This window comes from Lampetra fluviatilis, chromosome 1 (assembly GCF_964198595.1).
Source record: "Lampetra fluviatilis chromosome 1, kcLamFluv1.1, whole genome shotgun sequence".
NCBI lineage: Eukaryota > Metazoa > Chordata > Hyperoartia > Petromyzontiformes > Petromyzontidae > Lampetra > Lampetra fluviatilis.
Genome location: NC_136275.1, coordinates 5,115,239 through 5,139,360, shown reverse-complemented (window position 1 = coordinate 5,139,360; position 24,122 = coordinate 5,115,239). Strand labels below are relative to the sequence as shown.

The window sequence follows — 24,122 nt, the reverse complement described above, 5'->3', positions numbered from 1 at the left end:
ATCTAATTCTCATCATCAGGTGGAAAACCACCTGATGATTGCTTGTGTTGCAATCGAAACGTCGTGAGAATTTTATTGTTTTATTTTTAATATTTTATTATTTCCCTTCTACGTGACTTTACCGAAAGAACCAAGAATATGAATCCCTGCAGTCACGAAAGCTTTAAATCGAAATTTACTCTGGTTTAGAATCCTTCCGCTCACTAGTAGTGTATTGGAATGTAAGTTCATGAATTATTTAATAGTAACATCTATGTCATCAATTTGATTCTCTAGGCAATGTGTTGCTTTGCATTAACATGAAACCTACAATCAGCTAGAAGATGCCTAAGATTTTATAGATGCCATCTTATAATTTCCTGAAGTTAGTTTTGCCCTCTTTGGTCATATTGGATCACATCCAGTCTGTGTTCACTTCCTGTGAAGACAGAAATGCTTCAATCTGGGATTTGTCTGTTAGAATCAAGTCACTCTCATTCTTAAAGTCACGATCCAAGCTTCTCAATATCAGTCTCTTTGATTCCTTATTTTTTTAATATATAATTCACAATTACATCTTCAAATTCCTACCATTCAGCATGCGTCATAATGTAGGCGGGGTAAAGGGGCTCCCACCTTGTCAATGCAGGGAATCTCCTGTGTGGCCTTGGATTAGTGTTGAAGCAGCATGGATGCCTCAAGAGCACAGTTGTAAGACGCAGTAACAGCGCGTCACCTAGTCTCGGGAAGCATGGCATGTCCGATAACGACTACGACACTTTCCTCTTTATTTGCACACAAGTAGTCACGTGCTACCCATTAAGAGTTTGTATTCCAGTACTGACTTTAGATGGCGCTAAGGCAGAACACCTCAAATGCCACTTGGCTGTTACTTTACATTCTCTTTTCTCATTTATGAAGCCTCAGATGGGTGTCAGGCAGACCAAGATACACAACCTTGGTATGCAACTATAAATAAGGCACGTGGTTTTTGGCAATGTCTCATTTTAAAAGATAAAGGGCCACTCACGGCTTCAAAAGCTAACTTTACCTTTTGCAGACTGACGTCCCAGTTATGCAGCACGCGCCCGGGGATGAGGACGAGATCGTCTGCGTGGCAGTGCACGCAGTAGTAGCGCCGACTGTAGGAGCACACCTTGGCTTTACCATAGCAGAATCCGATCTCCCGGCCGCAACCTATATGAGAATTAAAGGAACGGGGGGGGGAGGGTAGCTAGTGTTATGGAGCCCATAGAAGCAATGACTGCCAAGCACAAAAATCGGTATGGATGTCCTTGCAGAGCAGAGCATGCATGCTTGCAGCCAAGTGCTTTGCTGGCACGGTTTGTGGATTCCGCAGAGGTCATCATGTGCCTAAGATGCTCATCACAAAGCTGCTGACTTGCTGCAGTTGAGAACCTGGTTTAATAACCAGGGGCTAAAACCTGAATTTGAGCTCAGAATCTCAGTGGTACCAAGTTAGTACAGTAGAGGTACTCTGAACGTGGAATCAAATGTCTAAGTGTATTCCTTAGTGGGCTGATGTCTTTGAACTCACTGCAATCTCACTATACTTGTGAACCTAGATTAATTCTGAAGGGCTGCATACATTGAAACTCAGCAGTGATGCCTTGAAGCTTTAACACAAGCACAAACTACCAGAGCCATTAGACTATTTGAATTTAGCTCCACATGGAAATAAATATGCTCATTTAGTGTCATTATCATTAGAGACATCAATATATTAGGTAAAATGGGCTGTTTTATATAGCTCTCATTGCAGTTATTTATCCTGTTTGCATGTTTAATAGACATCTGCTCTTGAAATAAAATAAATATGATTATTCCAGCTGAGAAAACCTGGTAAAAATTGGAATTTATGGAAATGCGTTCACTGATGGCACACCAGAGATGAAAATTACACAGAACTGTTCCAAATACACAAAACATTAAAAATGCACAACAATTAAATATCTCTTTTTCAGACAATTATTATTTAGAACACTCATTCTACAGATGATATTGTCACTTCAGAAAATTAAGCTAAAGTGATTGTGCGCTTAAAAAAACCAGTATGAAAGAAAATGACATTGTCAACAATATAATGGTTTTTATAATGTTTGAAATATTCAAAACACTATTTACAACTAGCAATTGATTTGAAACAAATTAAAATGTGTATCACAATATGAACTGACTTGCAATGGTGGCACTTCCAATTTTCATAGATGAATCATCCAAGATATGAATCATCCATGAACACCAGTAAGATACATCATATTGTGCCGCGTCAAACAAAATGCAAATGCACTTGTGCGTAATGCTTATAAACGATGTGAGAAAAGTGTTTATCCACAGCACTGTCGGCACATCGATCTCCGCCACCTGAAAGACTACAAGAACCTTATTTTTTTTTTATATCGATCCATGTGGCACTGTGATAAGTATTTTTATTTTGGAGGTCAACTTGGTTCACAAGCACTCTGGATTCAGACAAACAAGTGCCTCTGTGGGAAATGAACAGTTGATATTCTCACAGTTGCTCAGGGCTGCCAATATTTATGAGCACTGCCCCAGGGCTCGTTTGAGTAGGGAGAGGTTTTCACTTTTTATGGTTCAAAACAAATAATTGGCGATCCAGCGATTATATTCAACATTAAAAAAGGCACTTGAAAAAAAAATGCAATGCTTTAGCCAACACTCAACTGGAGCACAAAAACGATATTTTCATGCCATGAAAAACATGTTAAATTAATACGGTAATGTTTTAAATGAGCCTACATACAGCAGCTCAAGCGCAATATTTGCCATCTCTAATAAACACGCTCAACTGTTACTTGAAATGATGGAGATATCTGTGCGGAGACAAAAACACAGTAAAACTGTACACTGGACTTATTTGTATTATTTAAATATTCTTCACACATTATTTGGCAAAGATAAAATATAACACCTCAGTGACAGCCAAATAATGCATTTATCAAGGAACAAACGGCTCACATTTTAGAGCTTACTAGCGGGAAGTACCCGACGTAGCCCGGGCGAAAATGTTTTCTTCAAAACTCATCTTAATAACCTTACATATACAAACACAGATACTAAGCTATTGTGAAAGGCCGGTGGGCCGTTTGTCTATTTCTTCACCAACAAAATTATAAGAGGCTTGCAGTCCAAAAAGTTATAGAAAGTGGGGGGTAAATAGTTGATATAAAAGGTTTCCGAAAATTCTCGCCCCCCCCCCCTTAAAAAATATTTGTACCCCAGCGTATATATATGTACACACCCTACATACAGAGTAAGTAGTATTTTTATTGGCTCTGTAGTTGTATCAATTGACTGTACAGGAGTATGTAGTGAGCCAGTAGTAGCTACTGACTGTATAGTATTTACTGACTGTAAAAACTACTGACTGTAGTGGTATCTACTGGCCCTACAGTACTATGTACTGACTGTAGTAGTAACGACTGACCGTAGTAGTATCTACTGGCCCTGTTGTGTCTCTCTGCTTGTGTCTGTCTGTGTGTCTCCGTGTCTGTGCTTTGTCTCTCTCTCTCTCAAATTTAGCAATCTTTGGAAGAACGTCATCAACCAGGTAAGGTGCTGACTGTTGTGTTAGCCGACTCTGTGTTGTATTGCATGGTATTTCTAAGTTCACTAGGTTTGTTTTCTACCTGATGACGATTGCTTGTGTTGCAATCGAAACGTCGTATTCTATTATTCAATTTATTTTCTTTCTATAGTAGTAACTACAAACTTTATAGTAGTATCCACTGACAATAATAGTAACTAGTAACTGAATAGCAGTATCTCGTAACTCTACAGTAGTATCCACTCACTCTATAGAAGTAGCTACTGACCGTAGTAGTATCTACTGACTGAATAGTAATATGTGCTTACTGTAGCAGTATTTACTGACCGTAGTGGTATATACTGACTGTTTTACTATCTACTAACTCTATAGTAGTATCTACCAATTCGATAGCCGTATCTACAATCACTACAGCAGGGCATACCGACTGTGGTGGAACATGGTATCACTCCAGCAGTGCATACCGACTGTGGTGGTACCTGCTTTTACAGCAATGCATACTGACTGTGGTGGTACCTGCTATGATTACAGTGGTGCATAATTACTGTGGTGGTACCTGCTATGATTACAGCAGTACATACTGTGGTGGAACCTGCTTTCACTACAGCAGTGCATACTGTGGTGGCACCTGCTATGCTTAAAGCACTGCATACTGACTGTGGTGGTACCTGCTATCACTACAGTAGTACATGCTGACTCTATAGCAGTATATATCGACTATATAGCACAAAGTACTCACCTGAAAAAAATGGCGTGGTGAGGCCTAGTCCCGTGCAGAGTCCCTGGCCTCGCCTAGATTACTCAGCCGGCCGAGGTGGCACCTTGTCAGGCTGGGGGCTGGGCCACTACCCCAGCCCCCCCACCTTCCCCCCGCCCGTGCTACAATAATACTATCTAAGCGCTATAATATTATTATCTACGGACTCTATAGTAGTAACTGCACGCATCGGGGTGGGGGGGGGGGGAGAAGAGGACAGCACACTGTGAAGAATTTACCTGTGTGTTTTTATAGCATTTTTAACGTGAAAGAAAATTTTCGCCTCACCCCCACCGAACGTGTATGATTTGGCAGGGGCCGTCCCCCCCACCGAAGGCGTGCGAATTGGTTTGGTCGAGCGTATGTAATAAATCAAGATAAATCGCACTAAATCGCTAATAAACTACTTTTAAGTTGACGGATGGGAAAACAGAATAGCGCTTGCTCACCACGGGGCTTAGGGCGTGGTACCTGGCTATTCTTTTTTCAGGTAAACCCCACCGTTTGAGAGCTAAATCCTTCGCAAGCGTGCGAACACACACACAGACAGACAAAAATTACATTTATATTTAAAAAAAGGTGAGCCATTGCTCACCATGTGTGTTAATCAGGATGCATCTAAATTCTAAACCCACATCAATGGCAGAAAGACAGACCGGATGAACACAATTCTGTGTGATCATCATCATTATCACTACACCATTACTTTGGTTACTGGATGTCCTTTCAGTAAACAAACATCAGAAAGCCCCAAAAAATAATTTTCTCCTAATTCCCAGTCGGAAATATCATGTTAATCTTGGCAAACTATCTACATAAGCAAGTTGCAGCAGACAGGGTAGAGGGTTAATATTGAAGTGTTTGATGTATCTGGCCTGGTAGAGATATAATTTGTGTGCTGGATTCAGTCATCAACTTGGACCAACATTGTTTCAGGGTCACTTGTTATCAACAGTAAGACCCCCACAGTATGGAAATGTGGACGTTTCAATAATGATGAAAAACGACTAGTGGATAGGCATCTCGTAATTTTGCTTTTTGCATGCAAACACTTCTACCTTGACTTTCGTGTATATATATTGCAGGGTGTGATATGCGGGGTGCGATGTGCAGAGTGTGGTGGACAGGGTGTATTGTGCATGGTTGAAATTGATGTTTTATAAATATTGCTGACCTCTTGCAAACATCAATACAATCAGCAACACAGATCCGACAATGGTTAGGCATTAATAGCACAAGTAAAAGTGTGGTTAGTAGTGAGTAGTGAATGATTTTCAGTGTGCGCATGTGGACAAAGTGCACGCCAGGTGTAATCCCCCGGCAGATCTAGAATTACACAGGAACCCCCTCTAATCAGACTCCCAAACCAACCAGGCGAGGAAGCATTTTATTAGACAGGGGGCTGCCCTACTTGCATGGCCCGACCTCCGCCCTCACCACCAATTCTGCCAAGTCAAAGTTGATGGAAGTCTAAAAATTACCCAAGAACAGGTACCAATGTGCTCCCCATTTTGACAGAAAGCTCAATTCACAATCACACTGTTGTGAGCTGATATATATAACACAAATGTCTGTGCATTCTGGATAAAACAAGAATGGGCGCTCATCTCCTATGGATGCTCAAAACGATTGGTAAAAAATCTTCTTTCTTACAGTGGCCATTTTTCTACAGAATGACCAATGTAGACTTCTCACAAACTGATACTTTGATGAGCTGGGTTGGCTTGTCACAACTCCAAGCTAAAATCAGATGTGGAAACACAACACGTTCATATATAGGGACCCATTCACATGTTGCTGAATGTTACTTTTTGTTAATTTGTAGATGATATCTCCATTACCAACTTTGTGGCTAATCACCCGGGCAATGTGTTTAATTCATTTAATATCGGTGTCAATGTGACCTGCAGTGTTTAAACTGATTTTGCGACCATTTGGACATTTTACTTTGGATTCTAAGCCATCAGTAAAACGAAATCCTTATTCATTCTTGCTCTGTATTTTAAATTATTTCACGAATACAAGAACTGTGCAAGGACCTTGAGAACTTGAAGCAAAAGGTGCCATAGAAGAAATTAAGATTATTTCTGAATTTAACGTTCACATTCATTTCATATTGCGAAGCTTACTTGGCCCAATCCAGTTTCATCCATGTTCCCATGAATGTCAAGCCACCACAGACAACCCCCAGAAAGAGAGCCTGGATCAGCTTACACGTGTCACTCTCAAGATACTGTTTACAGCTAAACTTAGTTTTCTTTCTGTGTTATAGAAGCACAAAATTCACCAGTCAGTGTCTCAATGCTCGAAGGTGCATTGAGGGGGCATTCATCTCCACTGGCATCCAATGAATGCCACGGTGGAAAAATGTTAACTCCCTCGCCTGTTATGCAGTAGGTCTTGGGTTCGATCACAACCCTGACGCCTGTATAGTTGGAGTATGCATGATTTCCCTGTGGTCGTATACATTTTTCTCCAGGTCCTCTGGTTTTCCCCTCCACATTTAGAAACATGCATGAAGAGTATTTGGTTGCTAGAAATTAAGCCACTTCGTTGAGCTATGATTTGTGGCAAATTTGCTTATGAAAAAGAGCTATATAGCTTAGTGGGTCTTACCTGTTAAATTTTTTTTTTCAAAAACCAGTTGGGAACATTTGATATTGCTATGGTAGGGACCAGGTTTATTTATAAGATGGCTCCTGTTAACGTCCATGGGGAGGGTTCAGTAGAACACCTGGCTGTGATTTTAGCTTGCAATCATATGATTGCAGGATGAGCACTCTTGTCAATGCAACTTGGTCAGATTATTTTAGTAATCATGTCATACAACAGTTTAACAGATAAATAACCAAATAACACGTTAATTACACGCTATATGTTAACTAAATAATGTTGCCAAAAATATATTTGAAGCTCTTTAACTGTTAAAGTGGGTGGCATATTTAGACCCATAATAAACAAAACAAGGTATACCGAGTTGTGCTCAAGTGATATGCATTTTTTTTTGAATTATAGATGTGATTGTAAAATATTTTTCCGAAATTACTCATTGTAACTAGAATGAAAGTGAGAAGGTTACAAGATAATATCATTCTATGCATGGACGTGTGCCTTCGAGGCAAACATTTATAAGAATGCCTTGAGTTAACCAACATGAAAGAACTTAACAAAGCCTTATACACTTCCTAACATACATTTTAAGTCACGATATTGATGTATTGTCATGCACTTAGGGGTCGGCACGGTTTGAACCGACTCAAACTGGTTTCAAATTGAGCAATCCAAACCAAACCAGCGACGACTGAACCAAACCAAACCAAAACCAAACCAAACTAAGCTAAACCAAACCTCTTAAGTTGGCTTGAACCAAACTAGTTTGAGCCGGTTCCACCCTGTCCAAGCCAAACCGAGTCGGTTTTCGTAGCCCCAAACCAAACCGAACCAGTTCAAACAGAGCCAAACCAAACCGATTTGGTTCGGTTCAAACCGCGGTTTGGTGGTTTGAGCCAAACCGTGCCGACCCCTACATGCACTCAAGAAACGTGTAAGAAAATGTGACTTACTGTGAAGAGTTGAAGAATATTGTCATCTTCATAACATCAAGAAAATGACAGAAAGTTAGTGTCATACATTTCTGAAGATGCTTCTACCGCATATGATGAGTTTGTTCAACAGGATGAAAAGCCATATGCTGTTCACGAGCCCCCCCCACCCCCCCAGCTGCTTGATATGGGTCATCATGACTGATCTCTCTCAACTTTAAAAACTTTTGCATGTGGTCCACCGGTCCTTTCCCCCAAGTGCTGAAATACGAGTATGGTGCAACACCCCATATAATATTAACAAATAAGAGACTTACTAATTGAATCCTTAACATTGTCATATGAAAGAAATACTGTAGGCTTCCATTTATACAAGAGAAGGGCAATTTTCTATTTTGCCGAACTGTAAGGCAGTGTTAATAGTGATCGTGGTAGGGTTTTTGTTTATTTGTGATGTGCACATATGACAATGCATTACGTTTTTTGTCTAATTTTAACACTGCATTTAAAATAGGCTATCCCAGGCTATTTTATGTCAGCCCTCAATACATTGCATGCACGTATGTAAAATGGTATTTTCAGCGCATTGTACTGTCCGGCACTACACTTATCAGATATGGATAATGTTCCAAGGGATCACGAAAACACAAATACTCGCATGAATAGGGTTACAGGTGCTGTGAAATTTTAAACAGCCTCTCTCATTTGTGGACAAAACCCCACAGCCCTGCGGCCCACACATTACACGAGGCTTCACACCCCCTGGCTAAGTCCGCTCTTGCCCCATGTTCGGCCACCGTGTGATTGGTGAGGAGCAGACGTTTATTGTCAGCTCAAAGCGCTGATAATGCACTTTGCCTGCCAAGCAGTTTCCAATAGTAGGGAAAAAATGGCAGTCAAAATAACATAGATTTCTTTTTGACATAGCTTCATACACTACATGGCAGCAGAGTTTATCATTCATATTAAGTAAGGAAAGCAGCCGCTTTGAAGAGGTACAGATCGGGGCCAACCCCTATAGTTCAGCTGGCTAATGCACAATTCTCTCTGCTCTTTTCCCCACTTTTTTATTTTCCGTCCACTTGTTTTTCAAGTATTACTGGCGATAAAACACACCCAAACAATTGCAAGCCAATTATTATATGAATTGCTCATTAGGCCAATGAGAAAAGTGGTGAGCAGGCTAAGCAAACATCAACAATGCAAAAGTTGTATCTGGCAGGGCTGTGCAAATACCTACAGGCAAATATCAACAGCAGTGGCAGCACCAAAGCCTTAACGGATGGAAGAGGGCAGAGTGAAAAACAAGGAAAGCAGGCAGAACTAACTGTACCCACTGATACATAGAATCAAATAAAGCTTTGTGGAGTTACAGAACCAATAGACACCTTGCATGGGTGGTCATTCAGGTTAAGGGTTTATGAAGCCAATTAGTGAGAGTTTTGAGGCAGACACTGGTAAGATGTATTCCGTTACCAGGTTTGAGTAAGAGGAAAAGTAAACGTTTAACAAGAGATTTCATTATTTACCATAAAATAAGCTGCATCTGAGAACCTGCTGTAATCACAGGTGTCTGAAACGGTCGGCCACCTCTGACACGGGCAATATGAGCCCTCTGAGTCACCCAGTCATCCCACAGAATTACAAAACTTTGCTGGACTGATATTGACAGACAAATGATCTATTAAGGAGCAGAATACACACCAATGTATGGTGTGTATTCTGCTGTCGGCTGAGAGTATTGCAAGAAGCAGCACATGCACAAAGGCCAGGTGATGTGTTCCTATCATCACCAGCCCATCTCCTCCACTCTCCCCATCCTCCCTCAAGGGATTAAAGGCAGAACAATATCTGCAGTCATTGGAAAACTGTACAAAGTCATTTGGAATCTGCAGGATCTGAACAAGCAACAAGGACTGCACTTTTAAGGGTTTTGATTTGTGGATAACATTTTCGACTGACGATTTTTGCACCGGTTTTAAAGATAGATATAATTTTATAATCACAATAAATTAAAGATTTCCCGTGCTTGAATGTGCATGGGGCGGTTGCACATCTCTGTTGGTGGTCTTGAGGCAGTGGTGGATATTAAACTTTCCTATGGTGGAAGCCAGTCGCACCAAAGGACAACCACTGCTCACTGCCATAAAGTAATACAGTACTCACTTTATTCATTCTGGAACAATGATGGGCTGAAGAATTCCTCAAATGAAGATTATGAGACAAGTGCTTTAACCACATCACTACCAAGTCACACAATGTAGAAATAAATTCAGTGCTTGCTATTTTGTTTATAAATGAGAAATCCTGCTAATGGTGTGCGAAAATATATTTGTGAGCACATTTACATGGGGTATTAAACTACAGATCATTGATTACCTGATGGCTTTGGGGGGGGAAGAGGGCACCGGATTTTCTAAAATGCTGGATAATCACATCATTATTTAAAATAGCTTATTTTTCCACATTTTTGCATGAAATTATGCTTTTAGGTGTTGTTTTTTGTGTTTTAAATTTGTTTACGATGTGAAATTGGCATACCTAAACAATAAAATAGCCAAAAATAAACCTCCTACTGTAAAAAGGTACTGTATTTGCTGCACCGTACTTACCACTCCAATATCGAAGACTCTGCATGGGGTGCAGTACTTTCATTGTTTAAGTTGTATGTAGTGCATATAATAATGAACACTGAAATCAAGAATAACTACTTTTTTTTGTCATGCGCATGGTGCCAATAGCCGGACTGAGTTACAGTGATTTTGCAGGTTTCGCCGGATTGGCCCGGGACCGCCGGATAATGTTGCATGCAGCTAGATAAATCTCGTGGTGCTGGATAATAGACGAGCAACTGTAAACTCATTACCTTAGAGCACACTACTAAGATTGCATCCATTCCTCCAACTACTGTGACATAACAACGTTGTGTTTATAAGGTGGGTAATCTGAAAGGCATGTTGCACTCGATAGCATCAATTTTTAATTCAATTAATTTGTAAACCTCACTTCACTGTAAACTCTTAATTGGTAATCAAATTGCATCTCTAGTTCACATTAACGAGACCTGGAGCGATGCATCAGTGCATAATTGATTAAGCTGGCAATACATGCATCAAAACATGTGTATGAGAAAGATATACTGTACAATCTTAATTTTAGAACTTTCGTGACTGCAGGAATTATTATTTGTTTATTTCGGTTAAGTCACGTCTAAAGATAAAATAATAAATTAAATTAAATAATAGAATACGACGTTTCGATTGCAACACAAGCAATCATCATCAGGTATAATGAAATAGCGACATAAAATCTAACCAGAAAACTATAGACAGACATATTAGCAGACAGATATCACCAAGATACATTTCGATTTAAAGCTTTCGTGACTGCAGGGATTCATCTTCTTGGTTCTTTCGGTAAAGTCACGTAGAAGGGAAGTAATAAAATAATAAAAATAAAACATAATAAAATGAAATAATTCTCACGACGTTTCGGCTACAACGCAAGCAGCCGTCTTCAGGTGAAGAATGAGACACTACCAAGCTAGGAGCTTATATATAAACTGGGTTGGAGGTGGAAGAGCGCCTTAACAAAAAAGAATGTGCATATGAAGAGGAATTTAGCATATTCATGGAAAATGCGTAGGAGGTGGGCGGGGGGGGTTTCAAAGGCATATTATGCCCATGCATTATGCAGGATCAACAGCACCAAGGGGGGGTGCAGGGAGTAGCATTAACAAAGGAAAGGAATTTTATTGATATGTAGCTGCAGTTACTAAACAACCACGTAGAAAACTAAAGTATAAACTACATAAAAAACTAAAGTATAAACTGCATAGCACCATCAGTATACTTACTATACTCTACAATAAGCTGAGTTACTAACAGCAAGTAATACATTACAATTCTACGTCGTAAAAATTATATAATATGCTTCCATCTAAACTTTATTCTCTTACATCACACGAGCATATACCGTACTATATACTGCCATAGATAAAGCCAACATTAAATTATATACTGTATTACTGTATTATTATGTTTTATTTTTATTATTTTATTACTTCCCTTCTACGTGACTTTACCGAAAGAACCAAGAAGATGAATCCCTGCAGTCACGAAAGCTTTAAATCGAAATTTAACCGCCTCTACGGGGAGGGTTTCCACATAACTTTGAGATCCTTCAACAAGCTCCGTGATAAGAAGGCTCAGCTAATCGAGTCTCTCACCTTTCTCAAGAGATGCCGCGACTCTAAGGTAATACCAAACGCATTTACACTAACATCTGCTGCTGTAACTTCTTCTAATGCGAAACGAATTCTGTCTAGAACTAGCTTAGCTCTTATCTCAGAGAAAATCAGACTTACGCGCACCGAACTAGATCAGTTAGACAAGACACTCTACAAATCACACTTATCTTTGAGTGCAACAATGTCCACATCGGATTGGGAACATGTGGAAAAAATGACTGCCTCTTCAGCTGCCGCTATGTCGACTAAATGTAAGGACAACTTGATTTCCAAATTCAACCGCCTCTCAAACAAGAAACCGGACCCACACATTGAAAAGCTAGATGTTCACAAAGTCGTAATTAATCGCAGTAACAGTTCTATTTCTGAAGGTTTGAAATCCGTTTTAGCTAAAGGACTAAACTTTGCAGTCACACCTAGACACACACCAGTTAATGATATAATTGCTCGAGTAGATGTAGCTCTCAAGGGCTTGAGTCACATCGCTGCAGACGTAGCAAGATCCGAAATCTCTGCAACCCTCAAAAACGCTAAGATGCCAGCTAGCAACATCAGCAAAGATGAACGTTTTGAATTAGCTCAATTAAAAAAGAGGGATGACATTGTCATCCTCTCAGCCGACAAAGGCAATGCCACTGTCATCATGGACAAAATAGAATACAACAACAAAATTCAAGAACTACTCAACGATGGCAGCTATACAAAAATAAAAAGAGACCCCACCAACAGCCTCGTCACTAAAACCAACAAAATCATTTCTGATTCAACCGCATTATTTGATCAGACCAAACAGTTCTCGTTGAAACCTTCTGCAGCCAGGCCACCAAGATTATACGGCTTGCCAAAGATACATAAAGAAGATACACCTCTTCGTCCCATTGTTTCTACTATCAACTCCCCCACCTATAAGTTGGCTCGTTTTTTGTCTGAAATTCTACGGCCTTTCACTGGAAAAACCACCTCTGCAGTACTAAACTCTACTGACCTGGTATCGACAATCAAGGGGATTGCCCTGTCCCCAGACGACCTGCTTGTCAGTTTTGATGTGGTTTCCTTATTCACCAAGGTTCCTGTACCTGACACCATCGCAATCATTGAAGACTTGGTTCATCAAGGACTGAATGCTGGGGTACCCCCCCTGGTGAGACACTGCTTAACCAATACATACTTCACTTGGAATGAAACTTTCTACAAGCAAATTGAGGGCACCCCAATGGGCTCCCCCCTATCTCCGGTTGTAGCCAACATCTTCATGGAGAAATTTGAGACGGACGCCATCCAGACTGCCACTCTACGCCCGACCTTATGGAAGAGGTACGTAGACGACACTTTTGTCATCTGGCCACATGGCCGGCCTGCTCTAGACCAATTTCTCGACCACATCAATTCCATACACCCAGCCATCAGATTCACCATGGAAGTCGAAAATGATGGCAAGCTACCCTTTTTGGATGTCCTAATCAAAAGGAGACCTGATGGTTCAATGAGCCACTCTGTCTACAGGAAAACCACCCATACGGATGCTTATCTAAAACCGGATTCCCACCACCATCCATCCCAGAAGAATTCTCTCATCAAGACTCTATATCATAGAGCCCAATGCATCTCCGACCATGAACACATTTCCAGTGAACTCAAACACGTACGCCAAGCTCTTAAGGCTAATGGTTACTCCGACTACACAATCCGCAAAGCCATCACTCCAACCATCAAGAAGGATCCTGTTGAGGAGCCTTTCAAGACCATCACCTTACCCTACATTGCTGGGGTCACAAAAAAGATCTCCAAAATCCTGATTAAACACAAGATCCAGGTCCGATTCAATACAGTACATAAAATCCGTGATCTGGTACCGTCTGTAAAAGATGTGGTTCCAGACATACAGTACCCTGGTGTCTACAAACTAAGTTGCCTCTGTGGTAGCAGTTACATTGGGGAAACCAAACGACATGTCTCGGACCGCATCCGTGAACATAAAGCTGACCTGAAACACGGTAGGACAAACACCTCAGCCGTGGCAGATCACTGTTACAACTCAGTGGGCTCACATGACATTGACTTCTCCAAGGCAGAGGTTCTCTGCAAGCCATCTGGCTATCATGAGAGATTCGTTCATGAGGCGATCCACATATACAAACACAGAGACAATTTTAACCGAGAAGATGGATTCTGGCTTAGCAATCATTGGAAGGACGTAATAAACCATTTCGATACACATTAGGGTGGGTAGAATAATACATAGTGTTATGTTGAAATGTATAAGGTATAGGGTGGTTTATAGTAATACAGTATATAATTTAATGTTGGGTTTATCTATGGCAGTATATAGTACGGTATATGCTCGTGTGATGTAAGAGAATAAAGTTTAGATGGAAGCATATTATATAATTTTTACGACGTAGAATTGTAATGTATTACTTGCTGTTAGTAACTCAGCTTATTGTAGAGTATAGTAAGTATACTGATGGTGCTATGCAGTTTATACTTTAGTTTTTTATGTAGTTTATACTTTAGTTTTCTACGTGGTTGTTTAGTAACTGCAGCTACATATCAATAACATTCCTTTCCTTTGTTAATGCTACTCCCTGCACCCCCCCTTGGTGCTGTTGATCCTGCATAATGCATGGGCATAATATGCCTTTGAAACCCCCCCCGCCCACCTCCTACGCATTTTCCATGAATATGCTAAATTCCTCTTCATATGCACATTCTTTTTTGTTAAGGCGCTCTTCCACCTCCAACCCAGTTTATATATAAGCTCCTAGCTTGGTAGTGTCTCATTCTTCACCTGAAGACGGCTGCTTGCGTTGTAGCCGAAACGTCGTGAGAATTATTTCATTTTATTATGTTTTATTTTTATTATTTTATTACTTCCCTTCTACGTGACTTTACCGAAAGAACCAAGAAGACCAAGATACATAGCGAGAGCAACACAGGTAACAGAGAGGGGTGATCGTCTCTGTGTGGTGGCCTTAAATAGACAGAGGGGGGGGCGGAGGCAGAGAGAGGGAGGAGGGTTAGAGAAAAAATTAGCATATCAATGAGTGGTCAACAGACGTGGTGCTGCGAATGCGATGGCACAGCAAGCAAGCCTGAAAATCAGGATTATTACATTACATTTCGATATTTTACTAGGTTATTTAATTTTAGTGTGTCCTTCTCCTGATTTTCAGGCTTGCTTGCCGTGCCATCGCATTCGCAGCACCACGTCTGTTGACCACTCATTGATATGCTAATTTTTTCTCTAACCCTCCTCCCTCTCTCTGCCTCCGCCCCCCCCTCTGTCTATTTAAGGCCACCACACAGAGACGATCACCCCTCTCTGTTACCTGTGTTGCTCTCGCTATGTATCTTGGTGATATCTGTCTGCTAATATGTCTGTCTATAGTTTTCTGGTTAGATTTTATGTCGCTATTTCATTATACCTGATGATGATTGCTTGTGTTGCAATCGAAACGTCGTATTCTATTATTTAATTTAATTTATTATTTTATCTTTAGACGTGACTTAACCGAAAGAAACAAATAATAATTCCTGCAGTCACGAAAGTTCTAAAATTAAGATTGAACCACTTCTACGAGGAAGTTTTAAGCTTATCTTTTTTCTCTCTCTCTGGCGACTTGTTTTCTCTGCCTGTGTCCTCTCTTTAGATTGTTCACACTTAAATTCTAACTTAGCAATCTTTGAAATACGTAATCAACCAGGCTATGCGTTAATTGTGTGTTGACCGACCCTTTGTGTTGTATTACATTACATTTCGATATTTTACTAGGTTATTTAATTTTAGTGTGTCCTTCTCCTGATTTTCAGGCTTGCTTGCCGTGCCATCGCATTCGCAGCACCACGTCTGTTGACCACTCATTGATATGCTAATTTTTTCTCTAACCCTCCTCCCTCTCTCTGCCTCCGCCCCCCCCTCTGTCTATTTAAGGCCACCACACAGAGACGATCACCCCTCTCTGTTACCTGTGTTGCTCTCGCTATGTATCTTGGTGATATCTGTCTGCTAATATGTCTGTCTATAGTTTTCTGGTTAGATTTTATGTCGCTATTTCATTATACCTGATGATGATTGCTTGTGTTGCAATCGAAACGTCGTATTCTATTATTTAATTTAATTTATTATTTTATCTTTAGACGTGACTTAACCGAAAGAAACAAATAATAATACTGTACAATGTTTGCAAACTATGCAAGCTATAAGCTAAGTTTATATTCAGGCGAATGTACAAAATATGATAACTAATTATACTATAAACATTTTTTTTTATTGCAAACCTAAATTGTTACGATTCATCGAATCTCTAAAGTGAATTGGCACGTGCCTGTATTAAGCCCTATACGAAAATGCATACGAACACACATACAAGCTTTAGTCAACTCCCTGTTGCCAACTCAAAAAAACTCCGAAAAACTTTCATATATTCTGATAATGAATTTGTTTTACATAGCCAAAAATATAATTAATGCAAGCTGATTAGTAAGAGTTGGGGCCAAACAGCATTAACACAACACTGCCCTCTGTTGGAGTGTAAACTCACACCGTAGCTAGTTCTACAGAGCCTCAAAACGTCAGACCCATATAGCTCCGTGGTGGTCAAGCAACCATGGAAACATTATTCCAAGTGTTTAGACATGACACTGCTACCTCGTATTATACTTGCAAATATCATTCTTACCTTCAGATTTATCCATAATGTACAATCATATAACTTTACATGGCAAATGTGACCAGATTTATGACAATGCTAACCTACACTCAATTTTGGATGGACTTCATTCTAACCATAAATGCCAATCTGTGTGCTTAAAAAATAACACAAATTAAAGCGTCTCCTTGATCAAATACGCAAAGGGGCAGCCAGACCTACATTGGTGGTCCTGAGCCATGGGTGATGATTCCACATTCCTCTGATGGGTCATTCCATCTGTAAGATAACTACCATTGGCTGCCCACACAATGGATCTAAATCACATTGAACATAGGGATGAGAGACTGAATCAACTCACATTTTATTTGAACGTGTGACTTTCAAATTGCGAATTAGTTGTCCTCTGCCAGAGCACCATCTAGGTGTGTCATGTGGTCGGGTGCCGATATTTTGAATCCCAAATGGGACTTGAATTGGTCTAAAAAACCTCCAGGGTCAACAAATCTGGGTACCACCTTATGCAATCAATAGTGGTCATCTCAGGATCCACTTGATCCCAACAGATAAATGTGGATATTCCACATTAATGCCACACCACTGCTCTTTTCAGCAGGAAGACATTCTGGTGTAAAAATGTATAAAAAATAAAATCTCTCGAAGTCAGACTTCCTATTAAAGATCAGCATTCCAGTATAGCCCAACATGTGAACACAATGCAATTTTCTCCTATATTTTGGATTATTTCAGCACAGTTCAACTACCATGCTGTCATGAGTTCTACTTGAGAGAAGTAAATACAATCTTAAGAGTGCCATCGCATCTGCCGTATGCATCTCACCAGCACACTTGCAGTTCTGTGCATCCAGGCCTTTCTCCGCGGGCAGCTCGGTGAGCAGGTTGAGGAAGGAGCTGGTGATAGTGGTGCCCTCTTCTTCACCCTCACCGTTGCGCCCCCATGCTCGCTCTGGACTCTTGCTGCCATGCTCCCCTGACCCTGTCTGCTGCCCCTGCACGCGTCTGAGCGTGTAAACCCACAGGCGTGCCTCCATCTCACTGACGGCACGCAGGTGCAGGGTGTCACTGCCCAACACAATGCTGAATCTGCGTGGCGCACCCCGCTTTCTCTCCACGTCCCGTAGCTCGCGAGTTCCGTGTGTGCGGACAGGGGCGCCGTTGCGATCGCTCATGGCATAGCGGCACAGTGTGTCCTTGTCCAGCGTGAAGTAGAATGACTTCCATGCGTGCCCCGTGCCTGCTGTCTCCTCTTGATGTATCTGCTGTACCTTTAGCACACCGTGTAGCAGTGGCTGTACCAGGCAGCTTTCATCAACCGTGGGCTCTGGGTGCGGTGGTCCAGATGTGCAGTGATTTTGTGGTCCTTGGATTGTTGTGTCGTTATCATCGGCTGGCAAGAACTGCATGGCGGTGATGGCCTCCTGCAGCCGTTCAACCCAGTCGTCTGCTTGCTCTTCTGAGGGCGCACGCAGGTGTATGCGGGTGCCCGAGTAGGTGAGCTCCAGGCAACAGCGGTTTCCACCTCCGACCTGGAAGAGGTTGCTACTGCCGCCTCTACTCACGCCCTGCACAGCACAACACATTGTCCATCATTAACAGATCATGCCTTGTAAATATATTGTGCCATGCTTACAATACATGGATTGTTAAAATATTGTTTCATTTTCACATCGTTGCAGGAGTTTGGCTTTTCTTCCACTGGTAGAGAGATGCCAACGGAAATAAGCACTGCCCTTTTTCACTCGCATTAGCACTTACGTTACATGTTTCTAGCAATGACAAGCTATCTAAAGCCAGCAGCACCACTGCCTATATAAATGCCGAACAAGCCAATGTGTGTACGCGTGCATGTGCCGTCAGTGTTTGTGTGTGTGTGTGGAGATATCTGGTACAATGATTAGTGCAATAAACTATAATCCCAGCAACCACGGTTCAATTCCAAGCCATGCACTATATAATGATGCTGGCCACACCACCCTCTAATATACCTTACTAACCATTGTAGGTGCCCGCTAAGCAATCGATAAACGCCATCAACATTGATTATGAACATACAAGCCGTACAACTTGGTGGAAGTGGAGATAAGCCTATTGTATACATTTTAAAAAAACAATAACATGCTGATTAAACTCATGGTAGACTCACCAGTGATTTTATGACGTACAACTGCACATGATGCATAATTGATGGGACATTGCAAGGACATGAAGCCACTATTTAAATATCCACATATACGATGGGTTAAAGATTAAATGTCCATACAAATGTCGTCAAAAACCCATTCTCGTCACTTCCTTCTTCTGGCCACCTTGCAGCTCATCGGTTTTGATAATTTTATAAACATTCGTAATACTCTAACCCTGAATTACAGGTGTGAATTATTTGTATGTACGACCATATCTGCTTCAACCTATTCTTGATGAGCCGTGAAAGGGAATGGAAATAAGAGTGCCCAGTGAATACTTTTGAAACTGTTAATAACACTGCAAGATCCACAACATAATTTACCCTATGTTCCAGAATCTAAAATATGGGATCTCTGTCTCTGCGTGTCTTGGTGCGCGACTTTAACTCTGGCAAGAGGTGAACTCGCCTGGCAATGAGCGACCATGTAGACCTCTTTGGGCTTGCCGTGCACCTCTGAGCCTGGGTTGAAGAGCTGCAGGGACATGGGCGCCAGCACACAGTGGTACTCCTTCCACAGCAATATGGTGCCCGTGCGCTTCTCCAGGTTGCCCATCTTCAGGATGTTTTGAAATGGGTTGTAGACGCCTGAGGGGGTGGCAATGGAAGTTAATGTGGTGTTAAGAGTCAATGCTGGACTCGTAGGTTAATAGCAGCACACTAATTGTTTAAGGACGTCTGTGTAAACAGATTGTATTTTTCATTGCCGGTACTCTGGATATGTGCCATTGTTCAAATCCAGCAGCATTAACACGATTCATTACCGAGCCACCCAAGGTAATAAATCTGGCTGCGCCATTGCACTCAATCATTAGCTCAAATCAGACCATTCTGTCGATTTTTTTTAACAATGTTGGTCTGCTTTTAGCAATGGTACTGTTGGTGTCAGTTCCAGAGTATATTGCTAGACTTCATAATTGCACCCCCTAAATGAAAGAAGAGTGTCACATCTTGCCAGTATTATACTTGGGAAAAAACACCATCGGAATTCCCTGAGCTTGCTTAAGCTTGTTGGAGCACAAAGACCACTTTATAGGATCAGTGACTTGAAACCCTTCCCTGAGATTTAGAGATAGTTTTTTTTTCAGATCACTTACGTAGAATTAATTTTAGATTCACTTTTGATGATGCAACCAAGACAATGTGGCTTAGAGACATTCATGAATGTAATCAAGTGTTTATACAGTAAAGCTTCAAAAGAAATAGGACTAAGTAAACAGGGATGCCGCCTTGGTATTTTAATTATCAGACTGGATGTACAATCCAGGGGCAAGCCATTTCATTACACTATTGTGGAAGTTGAAAATGTACAAGTTGATAAATACATTAATCCACCCAGCAGTATATGTACACCACAGTTATACGACTGGCAGGTTGCATTTGGTGCGGTAATGTGTGGGTATGCCCTGCTCTTCCAACATCTGGCCAGGGTGAAAGAGTAGGCCAATACCCCCAAATGGGTTCTCTAGTGGGGGCCCTTCTCCCAGCAGTGGCATGAGCATGCAATTGCAGGACTCCCACTTTACCTTCTTACTCTTTTTTTTTTATCTCGAAAAGCCTCGAGTATCAAGGGTCTTTTTAGTAGGGGGTTTACATTGGGATGTTTGGCCTATTATATATGAGAGCCTTGCTTGTGAGAGGAAACCCGAGTAAATGGGTAAAATGTCCACACAACAAACCCATTTAGTATACTGCCATCTACTGGCTCCGTCGCAGCCCTGCAGGTTTGAGAGTGATAAATGTAAGCGATTCACCAATTCCTGCCTGCAGAAGTATTTGTTTACAGGCATACACCAGCCAGGCCTATGTGGTCTGCAATGCTGTAGATTATATTTCGGAATAATTTATAATTTACAAACTTTTGTCATTCAAAAGCCAAACTCCTCCCCATACCAAAACATCCCTGTTTTTTTTTAGTTAACCCTCCCTATATAAAGCACACTGAATGCCGATTGCACTTTTGTTCCAATATAATAATCAGTAAAGCCATTAGAAAAACTTCCAATGCCTTTGCACATGCATATTACGAGGAAGTTTGTTTTAAAAGCTTATATTTCTATTCATCGTAGCAGATCCTAAATTATGGCACTTATTAGTCCACTTCTTAGTCCATATGGACTAATAAGGATTTTGTTTGCACATTTTAGACTTACAAAAAATAAGGCAAAACGGCGTATGTATGTTGACCTTCTTTTGCACCCAACATATCCAATCGTGTTAATCGTGTTAATCGTGACTGGATGAAAAAAACTGTTAATTAAGCATTACACGATTTTTATAATGCTGGAAATGGGTCCATTTTCAACATTTACCACTGATGTCAGATAATAAATCAGCTGTGTTAATAGTTTTGTAATAAAAAAAATTGTGCTCTACTTCATACACAAGTTCCATTTTCAGCTTCTCAATGGCATTTAGATTGCCATCTTACATCAAGACCATTTACCGTAAAACTCGGGGCTGTCAACTTAACATGAATAACGATACAATTACAAATAAACCCACAGTTGTTAGGAACCAACTCCTGGTCACTCAGATAGTTCATAGCATAAAATGCGTGGGGGCAATCTGTCTTTATAACAGCATCTAAATGGCCTATCGTATTCCACATTCATCACTCAATTAGCGTGTACATATTCCCTTTCCAACTGCCTTCAATTCAGCGAGGTTGCTTATGGGCACAAAGTCCAGTCAATATGGTTTATGTTAGAGCATGCGATAAAGTGGCACTATGAGACAGAGAAACGTATTAACAATGAAAGTGATGTATGGGTTATGGTTAATTTCCAAGGCATAAGCTGTCAGAGTAATAGCAAATAATTAAGGTTGTGCACTTAAACAGGAGGTAGACTTTAAACGCATTATATCTACAGCTCAGCAAAACGTAAGTGAAATGTACAACTTCAAAGGTATGTAAATGACCAAACCATGGCATGCTATTCATTCATATTACTATACTTAAAACATTTATGCTGAAAATGTTTCCCTAATTGTTAATATTTAAATTTCATGCTCACAATGGAGATCTTAACCTGCTAATATAATCAAGCATTGGATTTTAAACTGGCTTGTATCGAGATATTTTAAAAGCACGTATTTTTGTCAAATGTATGGTGGTGGTGCTGCTGCTGCTCACAGTAGTAGCAACAAGATTTTATTTACAACCAGCAATGTCTGCGTGAACTCAGGGTCAAAAAGTCCCTGCTCAAGTGAACATTGGATAGTGAAATCTTGACTTAAAGCTTTCGTGATTGTTATTTTTTGTTATTTTCTTTGAATCTATCTACGTGACTTTACCGAAAGACCCAAGAACATTGGATGGTGCTCAACTCCATTGGCATCAACTCTAAGCCAGTGGTCGAAATACATTCCTTCCATGGGTCGACCACTGTTGAATTCTAACAAAGCTGTACTCCGTTTGTTTTTGATCCCAAAAGAATGATGGGCTGAGTCAACTCCCAATTTTGAGTCAACCATTCTTGCCACAGTGCCACATATATAAACCCATGTATATACTTTTGAGATATGTAGTTATAGTACAATCACATGCATTTAAAAGGATTGATGCATACCATGCAATGAAGCAATGACCTATATTTATACACTAGGTCAGGGGTCGGCAACCTGCGGCTCCGGAGCCGCATGCGGCTCTTTTGAACCTTGACCGCGGCTCCGGGGCGGATGCTAGCGAGGGGAGGAGGCGCACTGTGACACCTGCTCTGGCGTTGCCGCTGCTGACAGGTCGCCGCTCAGCTCCACACTGCCCGCCCGGTGACAGGCAATAACGTTGCCGTTGCTTTGTCACATGTTTGGAAGAAGTAAAAACCTTCCTGGGCAGCAAAGAGCTCACCTTTGCTGAGCTGGAACAGCCAGAGTGGCTGGAAAAATTACATTTTATGGTAGACATGACAGCACATCTAAACACGCTAAATACAACCCTTCAGGGGAAAGGAGGCACAGCCCTGCACATGCTGGAGGAGGTTTTGGCATTCGAGCGCAAGTTGACAGTGTTTGTCAAAGATTTACAGAGAGGTACACTGTCTCACTTTCCCTCTTTGAGAGAGTTCAAACAAAGTCATGATACGATAAATTTGGAATATTTCAAGTCTGCAATCACCACAATGCAAAGTTCGTTTGGGAAACGATTCTGTGAGTTCAGAGAGGAAAAAACGACATTATCCTTCCCTGTCACTCCCCTGGCGATCGATCCATCCCTATTGAATATGACTGCATTTGCAGGTGTAAGTCAACCTGATCTTGAGATGGAACTGGCTGATATAGCCGACAAAGATATATGGGTGTCCAAGTTCAAATGCTTGACCGCTACTCTTGAGGATGTTGCCCGTCAGAAGGCCATTCTGGCTCAGAATCATAAATGGAGTATTATTGAAAACCTTCCCAAACAGGACAAACTTGTATTCGAAACATGGAATGCCATCCCCAACACTTATATAAACATGAAAAAGTATGCATTTGGAGTCCTGTCGATCTTCGGCTCCACATATGTATGTGAGCAGGTCTTCTCCAACATGAACTATATTAAAAACAAACATCGATCACGCCTCACAGATGACAGCTTGCAAGCCTGTGTGAAAATGAAGGTGACGTCTTACAGCCCTGATGTGCAGACACTGTGCACTGAGGTTCAGGAGCAAAAATCCCATTAACCAGGTAATTTAGCTATTAATTTGCAAAAATATATTTTACATTGTTAAGTGAAAAAGTCCTTTTTTTATTCAGATTGACAGCTGACTGCACGATCCTGTATATAGCAATAAGGTAAGAAACAATATATGCAGTGTTATATTTGTTTTAATAGTTGCAATGGTTTTGCGGCTCCCAGTTTGTTTTTTCCTTCGGAAACGGGTCCAAGTGGCTCTTTATGTCTTAAAGGTTGCAGACCCCTGCACTAGGTGAAAACCCATTGAGACAAGTCTCTTTTATACCTTTCACCAGAATTCCCATGTTGCACCGTTATGTACAGTGTCTCAAGATGTTTTGATGTATAAATGTAATTGTTTGTCTGTCTCTCTGTCTGTCTGTGTACGAAACTTGCGAAGGATTTGGCTCGCAAACTGTGGGGTTTATCTTTTAAAAAAAGTAGCCAGATACCACGCCATAAGCCCCGTGGTGAACCAGCTTTATTTCATTTTC

At 41.0% G+C, this 24,122-nt stretch overlaps 1 protein-coding gene across 3 annotated transcripts in view; it reads right to left on the bottom strand.

Annotated features, from left to right (window-relative positions):
• Nucleotides 1-24,122, bottom strand: part of LOC144955796 (pleckstrin homology domain-containing family M member 1-like) — a 69,603-nt gene that overhangs the window by 27,941 nt on the left and 17,540 nt on the right. For 2 of the 3 annotated variants that reach the window (XM_078885985.1, XM_078885976.1), the window contains exons 6-8: nt 19,378-19,556; nt 17,607-18,348; nt 1,031-1,176 (exon numbers count right to left, since the gene is read on the bottom strand). In XM_078885985.1, coding sequence (XP_078742111.1) covers nt 1,031-1,176; nt 17,607-18,348; nt 19,378-19,556 — 1,067 coding nt within the window. Of the gene's footprint in view, nt 1-1,030; nt 1,177-7,888; nt 7,915-17,606; nt 18,349-19,377; nt 19,557-24,122 lie in introns of all 3 variants that reach the window. The other variant, XM_078885993.1, reaches the window with a different exon arrangement.